This window comes from Pelodiscus sinensis, chromosome 9 (genome assembly GCF_049634645.1).
Source record: "Pelodiscus sinensis isolate JC-2024 chromosome 9, ASM4963464v1, whole genome shotgun sequence".
Lineage (NCBI taxonomy): Eukaryota > Metazoa > Chordata > Testudines > Trionychidae > Pelodiscus > Pelodiscus sinensis.
Window position 1 is genome coordinate 44,382,571 of NC_134719.1, and position 18,252 is coordinate 44,400,822.

Below are 18,252 nucleotides of genomic sequence, written 5' to 3' on the forward strand. Positions count from 1 at the left end.
GCTGCTGGGGGCTGCCCTGACCTGGTCCCATTGCCGCAGGCTGTCGGGATGCCTCAGCTCCTGCCGAGTCCTGCTGCTTCTGCCCCTACTGGATTGCCTTCCTGCCAGTAGGCTGCAGGGGTTCTCTGATCCAGGAATGTCCTTGGTTCTGCCGGACCATGGATATTGCCAGACCAGAGAATTCCACTTTTGGGAGGTGCATCCTGTAATATGTTCCCATTTTGTTCTCCCATGCTCCACCTAACTCCCCAGTGGTTTTGTGTATGAAGTAAATGAGCATGACAGACTGTCTTCAGTCCCATTGTGTCTCCCCTCTACCCCCCACAGTAAGATAAAGGCTAGAAGACACTGCATCACTTTGGGCAAGAGAGAAATGGCAGCAGTGGCAGCAAAAGCAATCATAGTTTTCCCATACTTTGCTGACTGAATTCTCAAAGGAAACCTTACATCGTTCAGTAAAAGGATTCTCCATTTGTTCCCCTGATATTGACTACATTGTTAAATAGGGTAATATAGTTTTCCAAGGATATAAAGCTACTTTTTTAAAAGAGTAATTGCAGTTTGAATAAACACATTCTACAAAAAGACTATTGTCTATTGATAAACGTGTCCTTGTAATTGTAATTTTGGAAAAAAACAAGTTAGATAAATATTTTCAGGCCTACACAAGTGTGATATTTCTAGTTTCATAGCTGTATTATTTATATGATAGACTAAATGAAATTATAGCTTCACCATATTGTAATGTACATACATAGTGTGATCAAGGTAATTCTAGTTTTTGGTTAATTTCTGGTTCAATTATCTCTTAATGCTAATAAGGGAATAAGGACATATCTAAGAGAATTTTTCTAGTTTCCTGTTTAAGGCTTGGCCCGCGTCCTATCCTTAGAATCAATTTTAATATTGAGAAAAGCAGTTAAAGGATGCTTTGATTCAAAAGACAGAAGTGATGCATTTATGACCTGATAAAATTAATAAAATGCATTATAAACCATGTAAGTCTCTGTTTTAGTATTTTCTTTAAAAAAAGAAAATGCACTGATTTGGTTTGAATATTCTAGACCTGATTCTCTTTGACTATAAAAGTATGTCTGCTCAGCAAAGGGAAACATGCAGCTGGCCCATGCCATCTGACTCAGGCTTGTGAAGCTGCTTTACTGCTGTGTAGATTTCTAGGGCCAGACTGGAGGCCGCGCTCTGGGACCCCCACCACCAACCTGGCAGGGTCCTAGAGCTTTGTCTCCAGCTCAAACCCAGAAATCTATAAAGCAGTGAAATGACCCTACATTCCAAATCCCACAAGCCCAAGTCTGTTGGCATGGGCCTGCCACAGGTTATTCTTCTCTATGTGGATGTACCCTAACACAGTGCTCTGGTGTGTAAAGGAGCTTTGAAGTTGGTATAAATTACATTGCACTCCCTGCCAGAACAGTGCAAATGAAGCTTGATGTCAGAATAATTTATCCTTTAGTTGAATATTAGAGTTGGCTCTATGAATGGTTTTAGTAAGCTCTTTATTAGCTTTTTAGTTGAAAAATGATTATACTACATAACTATGTCACTGTAGAAAGATTTGTTAGACTTTCGCCTAAGAAAGAAGTAGTTCTGTGGTGGATAGAAGCTTTTCTTTTTTTTTCCTTTTTAAGACTAAAACGCCATCTGCACTTATTTTGACACCAACAAGAGAATTAGCAATTCAGATAGAGAGACAAGCTAAAGAGTTGATGATTGGTCTGCCAAACATGAGAACAGTCCTTCTTGTAGGTGGTCTACCACTACCACCCCAACTTCATCGTCTAAAACAAACTGTTAAGGTAAGAACTATTGTGTGAAAGAGTCCTTTGAAGAAAGATGTTTTTATGGCATCTGTAGAAAATAAAAACTGATTATTTAATTCTTGATTTAAATTGAACGTGCATTTTCTTTGCCAATGGCATCCAACCTTATTACACAGGAAGACCGTATAAACTGAAGCATAACTTACTGTGGCCAAACAGATTCTACTAGAGATGTTAGGGTATAACTGATTAACTGTTTAACTGATAAGCTGATGGTTAATGGTATCCATTACACTCATCCGGCTCTCAGGGAGGCGACTTGCCTTCATTTGCATGCTGCAGCAACTTTCCTGGAAGCCGGGTGGGCAAGGGCTGAGTGACAGGGAGGAGGCTTCACTGCAGCAGCATGGAGTCTGTCTCATGATCCTGCAGGGCTGCTGGCTGTGAGCTACCTAGATAAGCACTTCCCAGCCAGAGCTCCCATATCACAACTCCCTGCCCCAGGTCAGAAAATCTTCCCCCAGGTCACCACCCAAACCCTCTGCACACTTCCTACTGCAGGTCACAAATCCCAAACCCTGCACCCTCTCCTATACCCCTCCACCATGCCAGAACATTCTCCAGCACCCCAATCCCCTGCCCCAGATCCCCATCCCCTCCTTCACCCAAACTCCCTCTCGGATCCCAGACCCCTATCCCAAGCTTCCTTCTGCACCCAACCTCCATCCCAGACCCTGCACTCCACAGAAAATTGCAGCACTTGACCACTCTTGGAGTAGACCCCCATCAAAAATTATTGCCCATCCCTGCTCTACATAGTGAATTTAGATCCTTAGAAGTACAAATTAGCTCTTGTATAGTTTATACGTGTGAAACATTTATGTATATCCTTCTCAATTTCACACACAAAGAATAATATTTCAAAATTATTTCTCTTTATATTTTTGCTACTTTCAAAGGGTACAGTTTGCCACATACTTAGGTGACATTATAATTTACAACAGGAAATGCATTAGTTCCTTGATTTTAGAATTTTTATTTTTCTGGCGTGGAATACACTTCAGGCAAGTTTTACATATCATTTTCAGAGAGCTAGTTGTTCCATTTGCTTTCAGATACAACTTTGAAGAAACAGGTACAGGAATTTCAAGTGTCTGCATCTGAGCTTAAATAATTAAACACATTTTTAAAAAAATACATAAAGATAATACACAGATGATAAACAAAGATAAATAATGATTAAAAATACTCATCCAACATTTTCTGTCCCCACTAAAAACCAAAACAGAAAGCTTGCATTTTTGTCCTCCAGGCCTTGCAAGTGCTCATCTCAAACATAGTGGTATTTTTTTCAAAACCTGAATACTTTTTTCTTACAGTATTAACTCATATTAGCTTGCTTTTCTAATATTTTGCTTTCTTCCGATAGGTTATAATAGCAACACCCGGAAGACTCTTAGATATTTTAAAACAAAGCTTTGTTCAGCTCCATGGTATCAAAATCGTAGTTGTGGATGAAGTAAGTGTATATAAAATTAAATATTGCAATTAGAAATGTGTTATCAAAATATAATGGCCACTTTTAGAGCTCTCATATTTGACTGTTAATTAACAAGTGACTGCCTAATATAAGCCCTGACCTAGCAAAGCGCTAAAGTTGGTGTGTAGTCCTACTGACTTCCTCTGAATTTTGAATATGCATTAAAGTTAATTCTATGGTTTCATGCTTTGCTGGATCAAGGCCATAACACTTAATAAATGGTTTAACTGAAGTCCTAGGTGAGGTGATTGGTCTGCCCAACTATGCATATAATATGTTCATTAAAATACAGTTAGTACTTCTCAGGGTTAAGCATCTTTTACAGACCATTAAAATTGCTTTTTAAGTAACCTACTGAAGGCTGTAGTCTTCTCTTAGATTACATAGCTGACAGGAGCATAAACTCTGCTACAATGCTCTGTGGAATGTCAACAGAATAACAGTCTCTCTCTTCATGGTTTTTCTGATTTTCATATGGTGACAGTGTTGCTATGCTAGTGCCGATTATGTCAGTTAAAGAACAATATGTGATTGTAAGAGCTTTCTTGTGTCTTTTTGTATATTATACCTACAATTATTTTTTTAAATTACATGGTCTTAAATTAATATTTTTATTTAGGCTGATACCATGTTAAAGATGGGCTTCCAGCAACAAGTGCTGGATATTTTGGAAAACATCTCCAGGGATCGTCAGACTATGTTGGTTTCAGCCACAATTCCAGTGGGCATCGAGCAGTTAGCAAATCAGCTTCTGCAGAATCCTGTGAGAATAAGCATTGGAGAAAAGAATCTACCATGTTCCAATGTTCGCCAGATTATCTTGTGGGTAGAAGAACCATCTAAAAAGAAAAAACTATTTGAAATATTAAATGTTAGTATAATATTTTATTTAGCAAATTATTTCTATGTTTGTAATGAAAATTTAATTTATTTAGTTTAATTTCTCTCTTGGTTATTTAAGAGAAATACGTGTGAGGAAAGCAAGAGCAGTAATGCACAGTAAATTAACTATATCACCAAGTTCAAGAATGTCTCCATGGGGGTTCCCTAATAAAACAAAAAGACTGTCATTTACAATGCCATTAAAAGATTGCTAGATTACTTCATTTAACCTAATTCTAGTGAAACTTCACCAGAAAATAATAAACCAACCCTCTGCCCTCCCGTGCTCTCACTAGATGCCCCAAAAAGTAGGCCTTAATCTTCATAGTAATTCTAGGCTTTCTCTTGTGAGCAATCTTAGCTGCAGTTCTGTAAGAGATGGATATGTGAATTTAACTGAATCTGAGATCTATTTTGCATTTTTAAGTCACCATTTTTTTATTTAAAACACAACTTCTGAAACGTTATTTTTTTTAAGTTGTCAGTACAAACTAGAGACCTGATTTTACAAACCCTTTTGCACATTTTTAACTTGACTTGTGAGTAAAATTACACATTTATGCAAATTTTTGCAAGATTAGGGCATCCTTTATATTAGGAGTTTGGGAGGAGGGTTTTTTTAAATTAATAAGCTTGTTTCATTCTAAGGTATACAATCTATTAAAAATAAAATGAGCATCTCTAAATAAATAGTTGTGGTTGCCCAGTAATAAACTGTGCTGATACAGGGTTAATACACCTATATTAATTTTACAGGACAAGAAACTCTTCAAACCTCCAGTGTTGGTATTTGTGGATTGCAAGCTAGGAGCAGATCTTCTGAGTGATGCTGTTCATAAAATCACAGGATTACAATGCATATCCATGCATTCTGATAAATCACAAACTGAAAGGATAAATATATTGCAGGTGTGTTTCTTCCTGCAATAAAGATCTCTATCATGATAAAACATTACATCTTATTTTTAAAATAGTTTTAATGAGTTAGTAAAGTAGGCATCTTGTTGTGGTCTGTCACTTATAAAGCTTCTGACTAATTTCAGATATCATTAGGTTTAATGGTGGTTTTTTTTTTAACTCTAGGCACAATTTTTATTCTTCAGAATATTGTTCTTTGTAGTGAAGGAAATGCATTGTTATAGTACTTACCTCTGTCTTACATTACTGAGTTTTCACAGTGAATGCTAAAGTGCATGAAAAACTGAAATGAAAGCACAGGTTGTATTTTTGCTAATATGTCAAAAAGTATCTATTTTAAATATTCTTGATTATAGATTATTCTATTGGTTTTAAATATAAATTGACTTGTACATTAGTCTGTAGCTGCTTTTGTGTCTTGCTGAAATGCTGTTTTGTATCATTTTAAGTAGGACTCAGTGAATCACAAAATTTTATTTTCGTGTTCCCTACATAAATCTAGAATACAACAGAGCTTTGTTTTTCTCCTTTCTTCAGCAGCATTTTGATGCTGGTCTTTAAATGAATCAACTGTATCTTGCTCTTCTACAGTAGTTCTCAGGACTTGTAAGGGGAAAAAAAAGCATATGTTGAAAGTAATTACAAGTTATTTTTCCCACCCCAGGGATTATTTGAAGAAAAATATGAAGTTGTAGTAAGCACTGGAGTACTTGGCCGAGGGCTTGACCTTGTCAACGTCAAACTGGTCGTAAATTTTGATATGCCCTCAAGTATGGATGAATATGTACATCAGGTAAAGAGATATGTGTATCTTAAACACTACAAGAGATATTTCTTAATACATTGTTGGAAAAGTAAAACAATATCATACATGATCTGAACTGAAAGATGCAAGCATGTGGTAGATGTACCTCCAGAAAAGTTCTGTTCAGGAGAGGAGGAACAATGGAATCCTGAAGAGTCTCTCCTTCATCCTATGCAAGAAACATCAAACCTTTGGTCTAAATTGAAGGAGGAACACTCAAAAACAATGTCTTTATTTGCCTATGCCAATGGTGTTTATACAGCTCTCCCTCTGCACCTAAATGTGAAATAGTATCTCTGTTCCTGTACCTTTGTGAAGCATATGTGTATACTAAACATTTCTTTTTTTTTTTTATTCAAAACTGAAAGTAATAATGAATGGGAACTCTGCTTATTCATGTTGTAATATTTGATGTTTTGTCTAATTCCAGTATATTGGATCTCAATACACTTGTGAAATAACTGAGAGCTAGCAGAGCATTCAGTGTACTGACTTGCTCATGACAATACTATATATCCAGTTTGATGTAAGAATAACCAGTATGCAGTTTTGTTGCAACAAAAATAGATTAAGAGTTTAAGCAGCTTCTTTTATTCTGGAGGGAATTAGATTACTATTTCTAATTTAAAATAAACTTTGTTTTCATTTGCAGATTGGAAGAGCAGGGAGGCTGGGTCACAATGGAACTGCAATTACTTTTATTAATAACAACAGCAAGAAGCTTTTTTGGGATGTTGTAAAGAGAGTAAAACCAACAGGCACCATTCTTCCTCCACAGTTGCTAAATTCACCTTATCTTCATGACCAAAAGAGAAAAGAACAAGAGAGAGCAAAACAATCACAAAATAGTCTTGTAACGGGTGACAATCTTATGGACATTATTAGAAAACACGACAAAAGTAATTCTCACAAGTGATTAATGTATTATATTTGTAAATATGTAAGTATAATGAAAGCACTGTATTTCTGTAAAAATTAAGCATGAATTTATATAATTGGTATAAGATCTGACATTTATTTTTAAAAACATTTAACTTTTTCTGGTGAACTCTTGAAACTCATTTTTATTATAGTGTTTCATCTAAAAGTGTATTCCAAATTTAAAAATTGCACTTCAGCCCAAATTTTTTTGAGACTATTACAAGTAACATCTAAAAGCATTTTTTTCAATTTATTTACTTTGTGAGACAGACATCTATATAGTTATTTTCATTTTTTGCATTAAATATATAACCTTTTTCATTGTTGTTTCTGTGGGGCTTTTGGATTGCAGTGGAAGAGAGGCATACTTTTAAAACAGGAAAATTTGATTGCAAAACTAAAAATTGGCAGGGGCACGTTTACTATCTGCAGATATTTTTAACTGCTCAGTTAACTATGTTTTAAGTTAATGTCGTTTTAGCCTTCAAACGTCTCTTAATTTTCCTCTCTACTGGGTACCCTACAGGTTTCATCGATGGGTCATAATGAATTATTAAACATGAATATTATTTTTTTCTTCCTATCTCATGTCTGAAACCAGCAAAAAATCCTGATCAAGTAATCCACAACATGAACAAGATTTTTTTCCTGCTGTCATTGGGGCTAGTACAAGATGTGGTTTCTTCAACTTCACAGTAGAAAAATCAGAAAAATTCGAGCTATTAATAAAAACTTGAAATTAAGATAGCGTTCTGTTAATGGGTACATGATTGGGCTGCTAAAGTAGATGTGATACTATGAAAAGAACAGACTCATATAGATTATGAAGGGGAGCAGTTGTCAATTGCTTTTGATCTCAAGAGTATTGAATGAGGTACTCTAGGCTCTGATTTTGTGAACTCTTATGAAATACTTAAATTTAAGTACAGTATTCTCATTGGGTCAGATCCTTAATTTGTGTAAATTGTTGTAGAGCCTTTAAAGCAATGACGTTTGACAATTTACACCAGCTGGGGACATGGCCCATTGACTTCAAGAGGACTACATATATGCTTAAAATGTAATGTGCATCCCTCTGTTTGCTGGCTTGAGGCCCTAGCTGTTAAAATTACTGATAGACATCCTATCAACACAGCCTTTTGATTCCCTTCAATAAAAACTCTATTAATTTAACATTTTAAATTCATGTTGTGTTTTAAATTCATGTCCTGCAGTGTGTTTTTTTTTTTTTTTTTTTTTTTTTTTTTAAAAACCAAGCTGTTTACAGAATAAAGTATCCTGTTTCCATCCTTAATGAAACTTCAGGAGAAAACAGTCTATGTTTGTTTATCCTATTTTATAAAAACACAAGTTTTACCATACTCTGGTATTTTTTCTGAGTGAGTCAGTCTTCAGAATGAATGTTGAATTTAAAAAAGGAAAATTGAAGTCTTATGTAAGCTTGTATAGGCATGTGGATGGGTGTGAAATTATACAGTACATGAAAACAGAAGTTTATGGAAACACTCCCTTTTCCTCTGCAAAGATTAAACGCATATTTGCTATGTAGGCAGATCTTTATTTAGTAGCTGCATTCCTACTAAAGCAACCCTATGGTAGAAGAGAACTCAGATGTAAGTTGTTTTTGTGTCCTATATCTTTTGGTTTATAAAAAGGCACCCTTGCAGGTCTCTGGGCCAGTGGTGGGCAATCTGTGGCCCGTGGGCCACATGTGACTCATTGGGGTTCTCTTTGTGTGATATAAAAGACATTTTGTTTACTGTTGCCCACAGGAAAGGTTGCCAGATTTTTCTGGTTTCCATCCACGCAGCTTTTTTTTTTTTTCCTATCAGCATTACTAAAGTGACATGTAAAGAAAGGGTATGTGAAGTGAGGTGAGTGCTGATTGCATACAACATTGACTGTGAGAGCCATGCTCTCCATCTGCATCCAATCAAAGCATTGCTATGGTTCAATGAGAACACCCCCAAATTCTAGGTGTGTTAGAAAAGTTGGCAAAACAACCCTATTCTGGGGGGGACCATCTTGGTTACACCAATCTTGTAGCCCACTTGAAGGAAGGAGGGTCGTTCACGCGACCCATTTATGAACCTAGCCTTCACTACTCTAGACACATGTAAAACAATTAAAACTAATGTTGATAAAAGCAAGAAACCAAGCAAACATACAATCTGTTTGATGATGATTCCGGCTCACTCCATGTCATCCCATCAGCCTAAGAGTGGACTAAATAGAGCTTAGTACTGGACCCTGAATCTCAAAGGTCTGAAAAAGCCAGTCTTATCTTGGAAACAAATTTAGATACATCCTTCTGTCTAGGCCACTATAATTCAAATTTAGAGTCTGGTAGCAGAAAGTGCATCCATTGGTCTCAACTGAGGTGAGAAAGAGGAAGAGAGTGATCTCAGAAATTACCAGCAGCCACAATATATAGTGATTTATTGAGAACACAGCACCTTAAATTGCAGTTGGAGACCAATTGGAAGCCATTGCAGTCTTTGATGAGATCGTGATACATGTTCCATTTCCATCCTAACCGACAATTTAAAATTTCTGGAAAGAAATTCCATGCAATAATCCAGTATCAAAGTTACTAAGGCAAGGATACCTTTTTATGTGGTTTACAAAAAAAAGTATTTCCCAATCCTGGATCAGCTGAAATACTATAAAGAATCCTTTCTTAGTGGATCTCTGAAACACAAGTTACAGAAAGGCATCATGGAAGTACGGAGTTTCACCACTGGGCCATCTTGACCTGCTCTAGATGTTGTTCCTCGGCAGTGCTGTCATGTTTTCTCACTTTCCTTGTAATCCCTAGGGATGTAAAATCCCATTTAGTTTAACTGGCTAAACCAGGTAAATGATTAAACGGGTGGGTGACAGGGAGGGAGCTGGTCCTGCAGGCCAGGAGCAGTGGCAGCTCCAGTCTAGTTGCTTACAGACTGGCACTGGGCTGCCAGCTCCCAGGAGTCAGCAGCCACAGAGAAGGAGGGAGGACCACATGGGCTCACAGGCTAGGAATTGGCAGCTTTCCCCCCTCCCTGCACAAGCCTGCCAATTTCTAGCCCAGTAAGAGTGATGGTTACTAGTTAACCTGTTACCCATTCACATCTCCAGTAAGCACCTACCCTCCTATTCATAACATAACATCTCTGTGGCAAAAAGAACACTAGACCAGCCACACTAGATCAGACTGAAGGTCCATCTAGCTGTGGCCAATGCCAGATGCTCAGAGAAAATGAACTGAAAAGAGCTAATCATCAAATGTTCCATTTCCCATTGCCCAGGGGGTATCTTCCCTATCCATCCCACTAATAGCCATATTCATCCTCCTGTATATTCATCCTCCATTAACTTTAGTTCTTTTTTGAACAGATTGACTGTGTGTATGGTGAAAAAATACTTCCTTTTGTTTGTTTTAAACCTGCTACCTATTCATTTCATTTAGTAACCCCTAGTTCTTTGAGTGATTGCTCATGTTCATTCCATTTAGGTCTATGCATGCTGCAAACATGATTGTCGGAAGGTTTTCCCCTCAGTGGTACCCGATAGGCCAGCAGGGGAGCCCTCTGGAGTGGTGCCTCAATAACAGCACATATATATCTGTGCTGGCCCTCCACTCCCTCAGTTCCTATCTACCCCATTATAGGTTATTTCATTTCCTAGGGACCATTAACATCTTTTTACACACCCTCCCCCCGGGTGCAAGCAGCTAGCCACAGAAAGAGGCAGGAACAGGTAACACCAACCTGCATGACCAAGGAGACCAAAAAACTTGACCTACTAGGCTGAAAGGTCTATGTTACTGGTGGCCTACAGCTTTGCATTGCACACTAGCAGACAGTTCTAAACAAATATGCATATAATTCATGGGTGTCCTTGGGGAAGTTGAAGGAACTCCTCCCTTCTGACTAGACAAGAGTTTGAAGGAGTGAGGGAGGAAGGCAAGGTCATCTCATACAGGTGGCACTGGACTCTAATGTTTCCACTGCCCATACCACGGCCACAACAGTGGTCATGTGTAGGAACTCAGTTGCAGGTATCAGGCATCCCACCTGAAGTCCAGAATACAATTCAGGACCTGTCATTTGAGCGGTCATGCCTCTTCTCTGATTAGACTGATTCCAAGCTCCATATCTTAAAAGATTCAGGAGCTACCTGTACGTTGCTGGGCATCCATACCCCAGTGTTACAAAGGAGTCCATTTAACCCCTGACCGCCAACACACTGTATCAATCTGGCCCTAGATAGGATTTTGGTAAGTGTAGGGGCAGGAACGCCAATGGTAGGAATGGCAGAAGCGTTCCAGGTCTGCTTCAGACCAGGGTGCAGCTCCTCCAGCATGGGTCAAGGCCCCAAACCACAATTTTGAAAAGTACTCCTGGGGACAATGTTGCAGTCCTACCCTTGCATTGTTCCTTTTATCAATCATCTATCCCACTTCCACAATGCCTAGTCACAGATTACATCAGACCGCTGAGTCTGGACACAGTGGAAATGGGCTATTTTATCCCACCCTGTTCCCTCCTACCTTCCCATCCCCCTTCCACATCCCTCTTCAGTAACCCCTCTCAAAAGCATCTTCTCAACCAACAGGTGCAGTTGCTTCTTGTATTAGAAGCAGTAGAGGAGGTGCCTCCTGAGTTCAGAGGCAAGTGGTTTTACTCCTGATATTTCCTACTCATGAAAGCCAAAGGTGGTCCCTGTCTCACACTGGACCGCAGAAATCTCAATGCCTTTATTCAGAAGACAAGGGTTCAGGATGGTTCATTATCCCTTCCTTCAATCTAGGGACTGGTATGCTGCCCTCAACCTGAAAAATATGTCCTTTCGTATCTCTAGCATTCTGGCTCACAGATGTTTCTTTCATTTTACAGTTGGCTATTCTCATTATCAGTTTATGGTGCTTTCTTTTGGCCTTCCCACAAAGTGGTCATGAATTGCATGGTAGTCATGACCACCTTTCTCAGAAAGTGTTGGGTACAGTTATTTCCATGCCAGGATGAATGGCTTATTGGGGGTATTTTGGCTGTTCAAGTGTTAGAACACATAGCACTGGTGAGGGCTACATTCCTCCACTTGGGGCTCAAGCTGAACAGGCCAAGTCCATCCTCGTCCCCACGCAGCAGATGGAGTTTGTGGGAGCCTTACTAGACACCACCCATGCCACGGCTTTCCTCCCCAGGGCTTGCTTCTTAGCGATAAAGGACATCATAGAATGCCTTCACTTCTCACTGATCACAATGGCCAGAAATTGAATGAGGCTGCTGGGCCACATGGTAGCAGTCACATAGGTCATGCAACATTCCAGGCTAAGACTACATCCCTGCAGGTGTGGCTCGCTTGGGTGCACAACCCCGCCCACCACTCGCTGGACATGGTGATCACAGTTCCTTCCTAGGTCATGCACTCCCTGACCTGGTGGCCGCAGGAAGGAATGGTCTGCAGAGGAGTACTATTCACCAGACCATACCCTTCTATCCTGGTGGTGACAGATGCTTCCAACATGGGATAGGAAACACACATAGGAGACCTGAAGATTCAAGGTATGTGGTCTCCAGGGAAACTATCACTGCACATAAACACCAGGGAGTTAAGGGAAGTACACCTGGCATGTCAGACGTGCCTACCCCACTTGAGAGGGAAGTGCATTTTAGTCCTGACAGACAATATAGCAGGGATGTTCTATATAAACAGACGAAGTGGTGCTCTTTCCTTTCCCCTCTGCCAGGAAGCCCTAGACTGTGGGAGTTTTGTATCCAACATGCCATCCAGAGGGAGGCCACGTACCTCCAGGAAACACAAAATGTGCTCCCAGACAGACTCAGCTGGTCATTTTAAACACAAGTGGTCCCTCAGAGTGGATGTAGCCCTACGCATTTTCTCCAGGTGAGGGTATCCCCCTCTACATCTCTTAGCAACAAACAGCAACAGAAAATGCCAAAGTTTCTGCTCTTTCCTAAATCACAGTGTGGGATCCCTGGGGGATACATTTCAGGTACCCTGAATGTCCCACCTCCTACACACCTTTCCCCCCTTCCCTCTCATACAGAGAGCTCTCCTCAGGGTGCAGAGATACAGATCTTCTCTAATCCTGATGGCATCAGTCTGGCCTCACCAGCATTGGTTCACCATGCTCCTGGAGCTCTCAGTGGAAGAGCCTATAGACTTCTCCATGTTTCTAGACCTAATCCCCTAAAACCATGGCCAGTTATGTTACCTCAATCTGCAATCCCTCCACGTAACGGTCTGGAAGCTCCATGGCTGACAGGGATGGAGCAACAATGCTTGGAATCAGTGCAGGCAGTGCTGTTGGGCAGTAGAAAACCTTCTGGTGAAATGTTTATTTGGTCCCTCCAGAAAGGTATAACCCCAACAGAGACTCTGGTCACATTCATTCTGGACAACTTATTAGATCTGAGAATGTAGGAATTGTCTATATTCTCAGTTTGGGTCCATCTAGCAGTTATCTCTGCTTTTCACCTGGGTAAACAAGGCAATTTGGTTTTAGCCAACCCAAAAGTACTTTACTTCCACCCTGGGACCTTAACCTTATCCTCACAAGATTCATGGCCCCACCTTTTGAGTCATTAGCAATTTGCTCTCTGTTGCATTTGTCATAGAAAGTGATTTCCTTCGTGGCTATTACATCAGCTAGATAGTTGTCAGAACTCCGAGCTTTAACCTCAGATCCCCCTTATACAGTGTTCTTTAAAGATAAGGTCAAACTAAGCCCATATCCAGTGTTTTTGCCTAAGGTGGTGTCCCAATTTCAGATAAATCAGGATATCTTCCTTCCAGTTTTCTTTCCTAAACCACATGCAAGTAATGAAGAATGAGCACACCCTGGTTGTGAGACATGCTTTAGCTTTTTATTTATAGAGAGCAAAACCATTCTGTAGATCCCCTCAACTCTTCATCTCCATACCAGAGAAGATGAAGGCTCTACCAGTTTCTGCCCAGCATATATCTTCATGGATTATGACCTGTTAGGGCATGTTTTGACCTTGATTAAGTCCCAGCACCAGCAATTATGGCTCACTCCACTAAAGCCCAGGCCTTTTCAATGACCTTTGTGGTGCAGGTAACTATCCTAGATATCTGCAGAGCAACTACCTGGTCTTCCATACATATGTTCATGAATCACTATGCCATCTCTCAATGCAGCGTTTGGCAGAACTGTGTTACATTCCATTGTCAGCTAGTCTCTGACCCACCTTCTTTAGCATGGCTTGAGATTCTCTTAAATGGAATGGACATGAGCAATCACTTGAAGAAGAAAAAACGATTGCCTACCTTTATTAACTGTTGTTCTTTGAGATGTGTTGCTCATGTCCATTCGAAGTCTCATCCACATCCCTTTCATTGGAGAATTCTGGCAACTCTAAAGTTCACATCTTTAGTTAATTCAAATTAATTTTCCTGGATATCCTCATGTAGACAAGATCTGTGTGAATGTGCATATGCATATGCTGGAAATGCCATAGCACTCCAAGTCTGCACTTGCCAGAATTTAATCCTTACAATTTCAAATTGACATATTTAAATTTTAAATTATTTTCTAATTAATTAATTATATAGTCTAATATTTATGTTAAAATATTGTATTTAATCTTTTATCCTGATTTGTACTGTCTTACAGATACTGCTGGCACTACTTAGTTTGATTAAGATGAGGAAAACAGTTATGTCTTGTTTGACTTTACTGATGCTTCTTAACTTTATGTTTCCTTTTGTCTCCCTCTGCTGGAACTTTTTAACTTTTGCTCGTATTTTAGTTTGGCTGATGTACAATATTTCTGAATGCTGGCTATTTTGTTATAGTTGCCTTATAATAGAGCTAAATGTTTTGATTAGGACTAGTTGAAAAACTACTCAAAACATATAAGATTATGAGACAGATGGATATTCTGATAACCTAAATAGATGACAGTATTTTTCCAGTAGAGAATGTGGGCATGGCGGATGGGGTATAGTATTTGCAAGTAGAACACAACTTTACTGTCTTGTTTTTAGCACGGTTTTCTGTGGATATTTTGAGGGAGAATAATAGGTAATTTTGTTCAATATGAAGCTATATGGAACTGTTTTCTTAATATACAGAAAGATAAATGGAAAATGTATTAATCCTAATGGAGACAGATTATATTATTTGTTTTGTTCCCCAATTGTTGGCAGATACCAGATCAGACATAAGCAATTAGACAAGCACCATATTACCATTGTGTGGTTTATCTTAAAACCACATTTTAAATCACTATCCTTGTGGTCTGAAGGAAGCGATTTTATTTATCTGAGCCAAAAGAAAGCTTTGGCTTTGATTGATTCAGTTTGAGCTGAACTAAGTTTGCCTTAGCTGGAAGTTGCCTCTTCATCTCTTGTAACTGGTATATGACAATGACTTTACATTGTCAAAATTATTTTACTGGAGCTCTCTGTAGAAAATTTTATGCAGTCAGTCAAGCCTGAGAAAGATACATCTATTTGAGTTTTATGACACTTATGACAAGGGAATTTTCAAACAATTATAAGACTGTTAATAATCAGATATGGAAAGAAGCAAAAAAGCAAAATGAAACCACTAACAAGATGGTTTATTAGGTGATGAGCTTTCGTGGGCCAGACCCACTTCCTCAGATCAAATAGTGGAAGAAAACTGGCACAACCATATATATGTTGGTATATATGGTTGTGCCAATTTTCTTCCACTATTTGATCTGAGGAAGTGGGTCTGGCCCACGAAAGCTTATCACCTAATAAACCATCTTGTTAGTCTTTAAAGTGCTACATAGTCCTGTTTTTTAATATACTAAACTCTAGAGTAAGTGTACCCAAAGATTTCTTAGGATGAGGAAATAAGATTTGGTTATTTCCAAATCTTAGGTAGAACCTGAATTGAGCAGTGCTAAGGCCCTATAAAATATCTACACTAGGGTTCCAGGCCCACTTACGGGATGGGCAAAAGGGGCAGTTGCCCCGGGGCCCAGCAATTCAAAAGGGCCTCGGGCTCCCAGCCTTTATCGCTGCTACTGCAGCAGCTGGAGCCACGGGTCTTTAAATCACCACCTGAGTGCAGAGCCGCCCTCACCGTGCCTAGGATTCCATGGAGCCTGTCAGCTCTCCCATAGGATCTGTAGCACGTGCTATGTTCTAGTGCAGTGTTTCTCAAACTGTGCTCCATGGAGCCCCAGGGCTCTGCGAGACATCTCCAGGGGCTCCATGAGATTGACAAACTGAAAACATCGATAGGTACAACACATACAATCAGTGGACCGCTGGGGCTCTGCATAAAATTTTTATGCATGTAAAGGGCTCCAGAGCCCAACAAGTTTGAGAACCGCTGTTCCAGTGTACCAAATCCATGGTCCATCTGCTTTTCTGCTCTTCAGCGTATCCATGTTATATCAAACTATTCGCTTAGCTTTACACGTATAGCTTAGCTGTTAGCTACTGAATGGACCTTCTACTTATTTGGGCATGCCTGGGAAGAGGCTGGTCCTCTGTTCCTTAACATCAGGTCTTCAAGGAAAGGTGTAAGTATGCCAGGCTAAACAATCCTTTATCTTAGAAATGTTGCCAGAGGGAGTCCTAGGATTGTATTAAGTTCTTGGCATCTTTTATTTCCTGAGGTTTGGTATTCTTTCATTTGTTTTAATAAAGGTTTTAACTAATCAGCATTATCCTCAGTTCAAGTGCCCTTGCCATGCACACTAAGAATCCTTTTCTGAAACAGAGTTCTCGGGGTTCTCTCTCACTCTGTAGCCTGTTTTGGGATAAGAACCTAAATATCTTCTGGTTAGATGTGTCCTGTGGCAAGCCATAAGCCATAGCCCATAAATTCAGGTTAACAGGACTGACGCTTGATTGTGCCAAGTGTTATACAAATATAAACATGCTGGAAAATATGAGTCAAATAGTTTCTAAGGCCACATTACACTAAAGCCTTATATTGGTATAACTGCATTGCTTGATGAAGCTATCTGCAGTGGTTAAGATATACTAACCAAAACCCCCACTGCAGATAGCTTCTCCTACTATCAACATATCTACAGTCTTTTATGGAGGTGGATTAACTATGCTGACGAGTAAAAGATGGTATATAATGTACCAGTGCAGCACTTTAAGTGCAGACCTTCCTTAAGAAGAGAAGTTACTTAAGAAGCCTGGGGATAGAGGGATGCAAAGAAACATATGCCACCAACACAATATCTATAGACAGTTGAAAATATTTATCTACATAATATTCTAGGAATGTCATTCTGAAGCCTAAAATGCCTGTGCAGTAAGTATGAAGTGGTGGAAGCAACTACCAGCACATCTAAGAGCTTTTCCTGTTCATAATATCACCAACTTCAATCATCAGTAGGTTTTGCAGTCAGTTACTGTCCAGTTTCTACATTCTCAGCAATTTTGACATTACAAATTGCATCCATGTGGCATACAAATACAATTACAGTAATGCAACACTAAGGCTGTGTCTAGACTGATCGCGAAAATGGCGATCAGGGCTTTTTTGCGCAAAAGCGCGTCTCGATTGGCCACGGATGCTTTTCCGCAAAAAGTGTTTTTGCGGAAAAGCGTCCATGCCAATCTAGACGCTCTTTTCCGAAAATGCTTTTAACGGAAAACTTTTCTGTTAAAAGTATTTCCGGAAAATCATGCCAGTCTAAACGTAGCCTAAGAGATGATGATTGCTCTATGGGAGTAGCTGAAAATGTTGCTGTTCAGGGATTATGGGTAGAGCACAAATCTGAGGATAACATCAAGACCATCCCTACCAATACTGGTGCCTTATGCAGCCCAGCATCAACATGCCCCCCTCCCCCGCACTTCCATCCTGGATGGAGGACTGGCCATTCTGCAAACAGGGGAAGACGGCTTTGGGAGCAGCTGTGGGGGGCAGGAGTTGCAAACTCTCCTGGATCAGATAACATTGCCGCAAATGGTGTCTGGTCTGCCTGTTTGGGAGAACTGACAGTCCTAGGCAGGAGCAGAGCAGAATGGGAGCCTCACCTGAAAGCCTCAGGTGAGCAGATGGGCGACATGGGTAGCAGCAAGCAGCATGAATGCACACCATAGGAGCAGAGTGCAGCTTCACAGCCCATGTTCATGCTGCTCCTGGCAGTCTGGTGAGTGGGAGCTGGGCCTGACCACAGGAGCTAATGCAGAGCCTGCAGGTGGTAGGGCCTCCAGGTGATAGGGCTGAGGGCCATCAGGGCTGATATGCAGCACCCCAACTGCATAGAGCACCGTGAAATTTGGAGCAATTTTAAGTCCCGAATTTTGTGGTGTCCAATACAGATGTTTTTCGTATTGGTAAGAACCACACTGGATATCCACTTCATATCTGTGAGTAGCTACATCCATCAGGAAATATGTGACAGGAGAGGGATCACGTGAGGATT

General features: G+C 39.9%; 1 protein-coding gene across 2 annotated transcripts in view; it reads left to right on the forward strand.

The window, feature by feature from the left end:
• The window catches only part of DDX59 (DEAD-box helicase 59), a 29,153-nt gene extending 21,076 nt beyond the window's left edge, over positions 1–8,077 (forward strand). For both annotated transcript variants that reach the window (XM_075936678.1, XM_075936677.1), the window contains 6 exons: positions 1,650–1,817; positions 3,211–3,300; positions 3,941–4,192; positions 4,960–5,112; positions 5,786–5,914; positions 6,579–8,077. In XM_075936678.1, coding sequence (XP_075792793.1) covers positions 1,650–1,817; positions 3,211–3,300; positions 3,941–4,192; positions 4,960–5,112; positions 5,786–5,914; positions 6,579–6,842 — 1,056 coding nt within the window. In that variant the 3' untranslated portion in view covers positions 6,843–8,077. The remainder of the gene's footprint in view (positions 1–1,649; positions 1,818–3,210; positions 3,301–3,940; positions 4,193–4,959; positions 5,113–5,785; positions 5,915–6,578) is intronic.
• Positions 8,078–18,252: the final 10,175 nt, after the last annotated feature.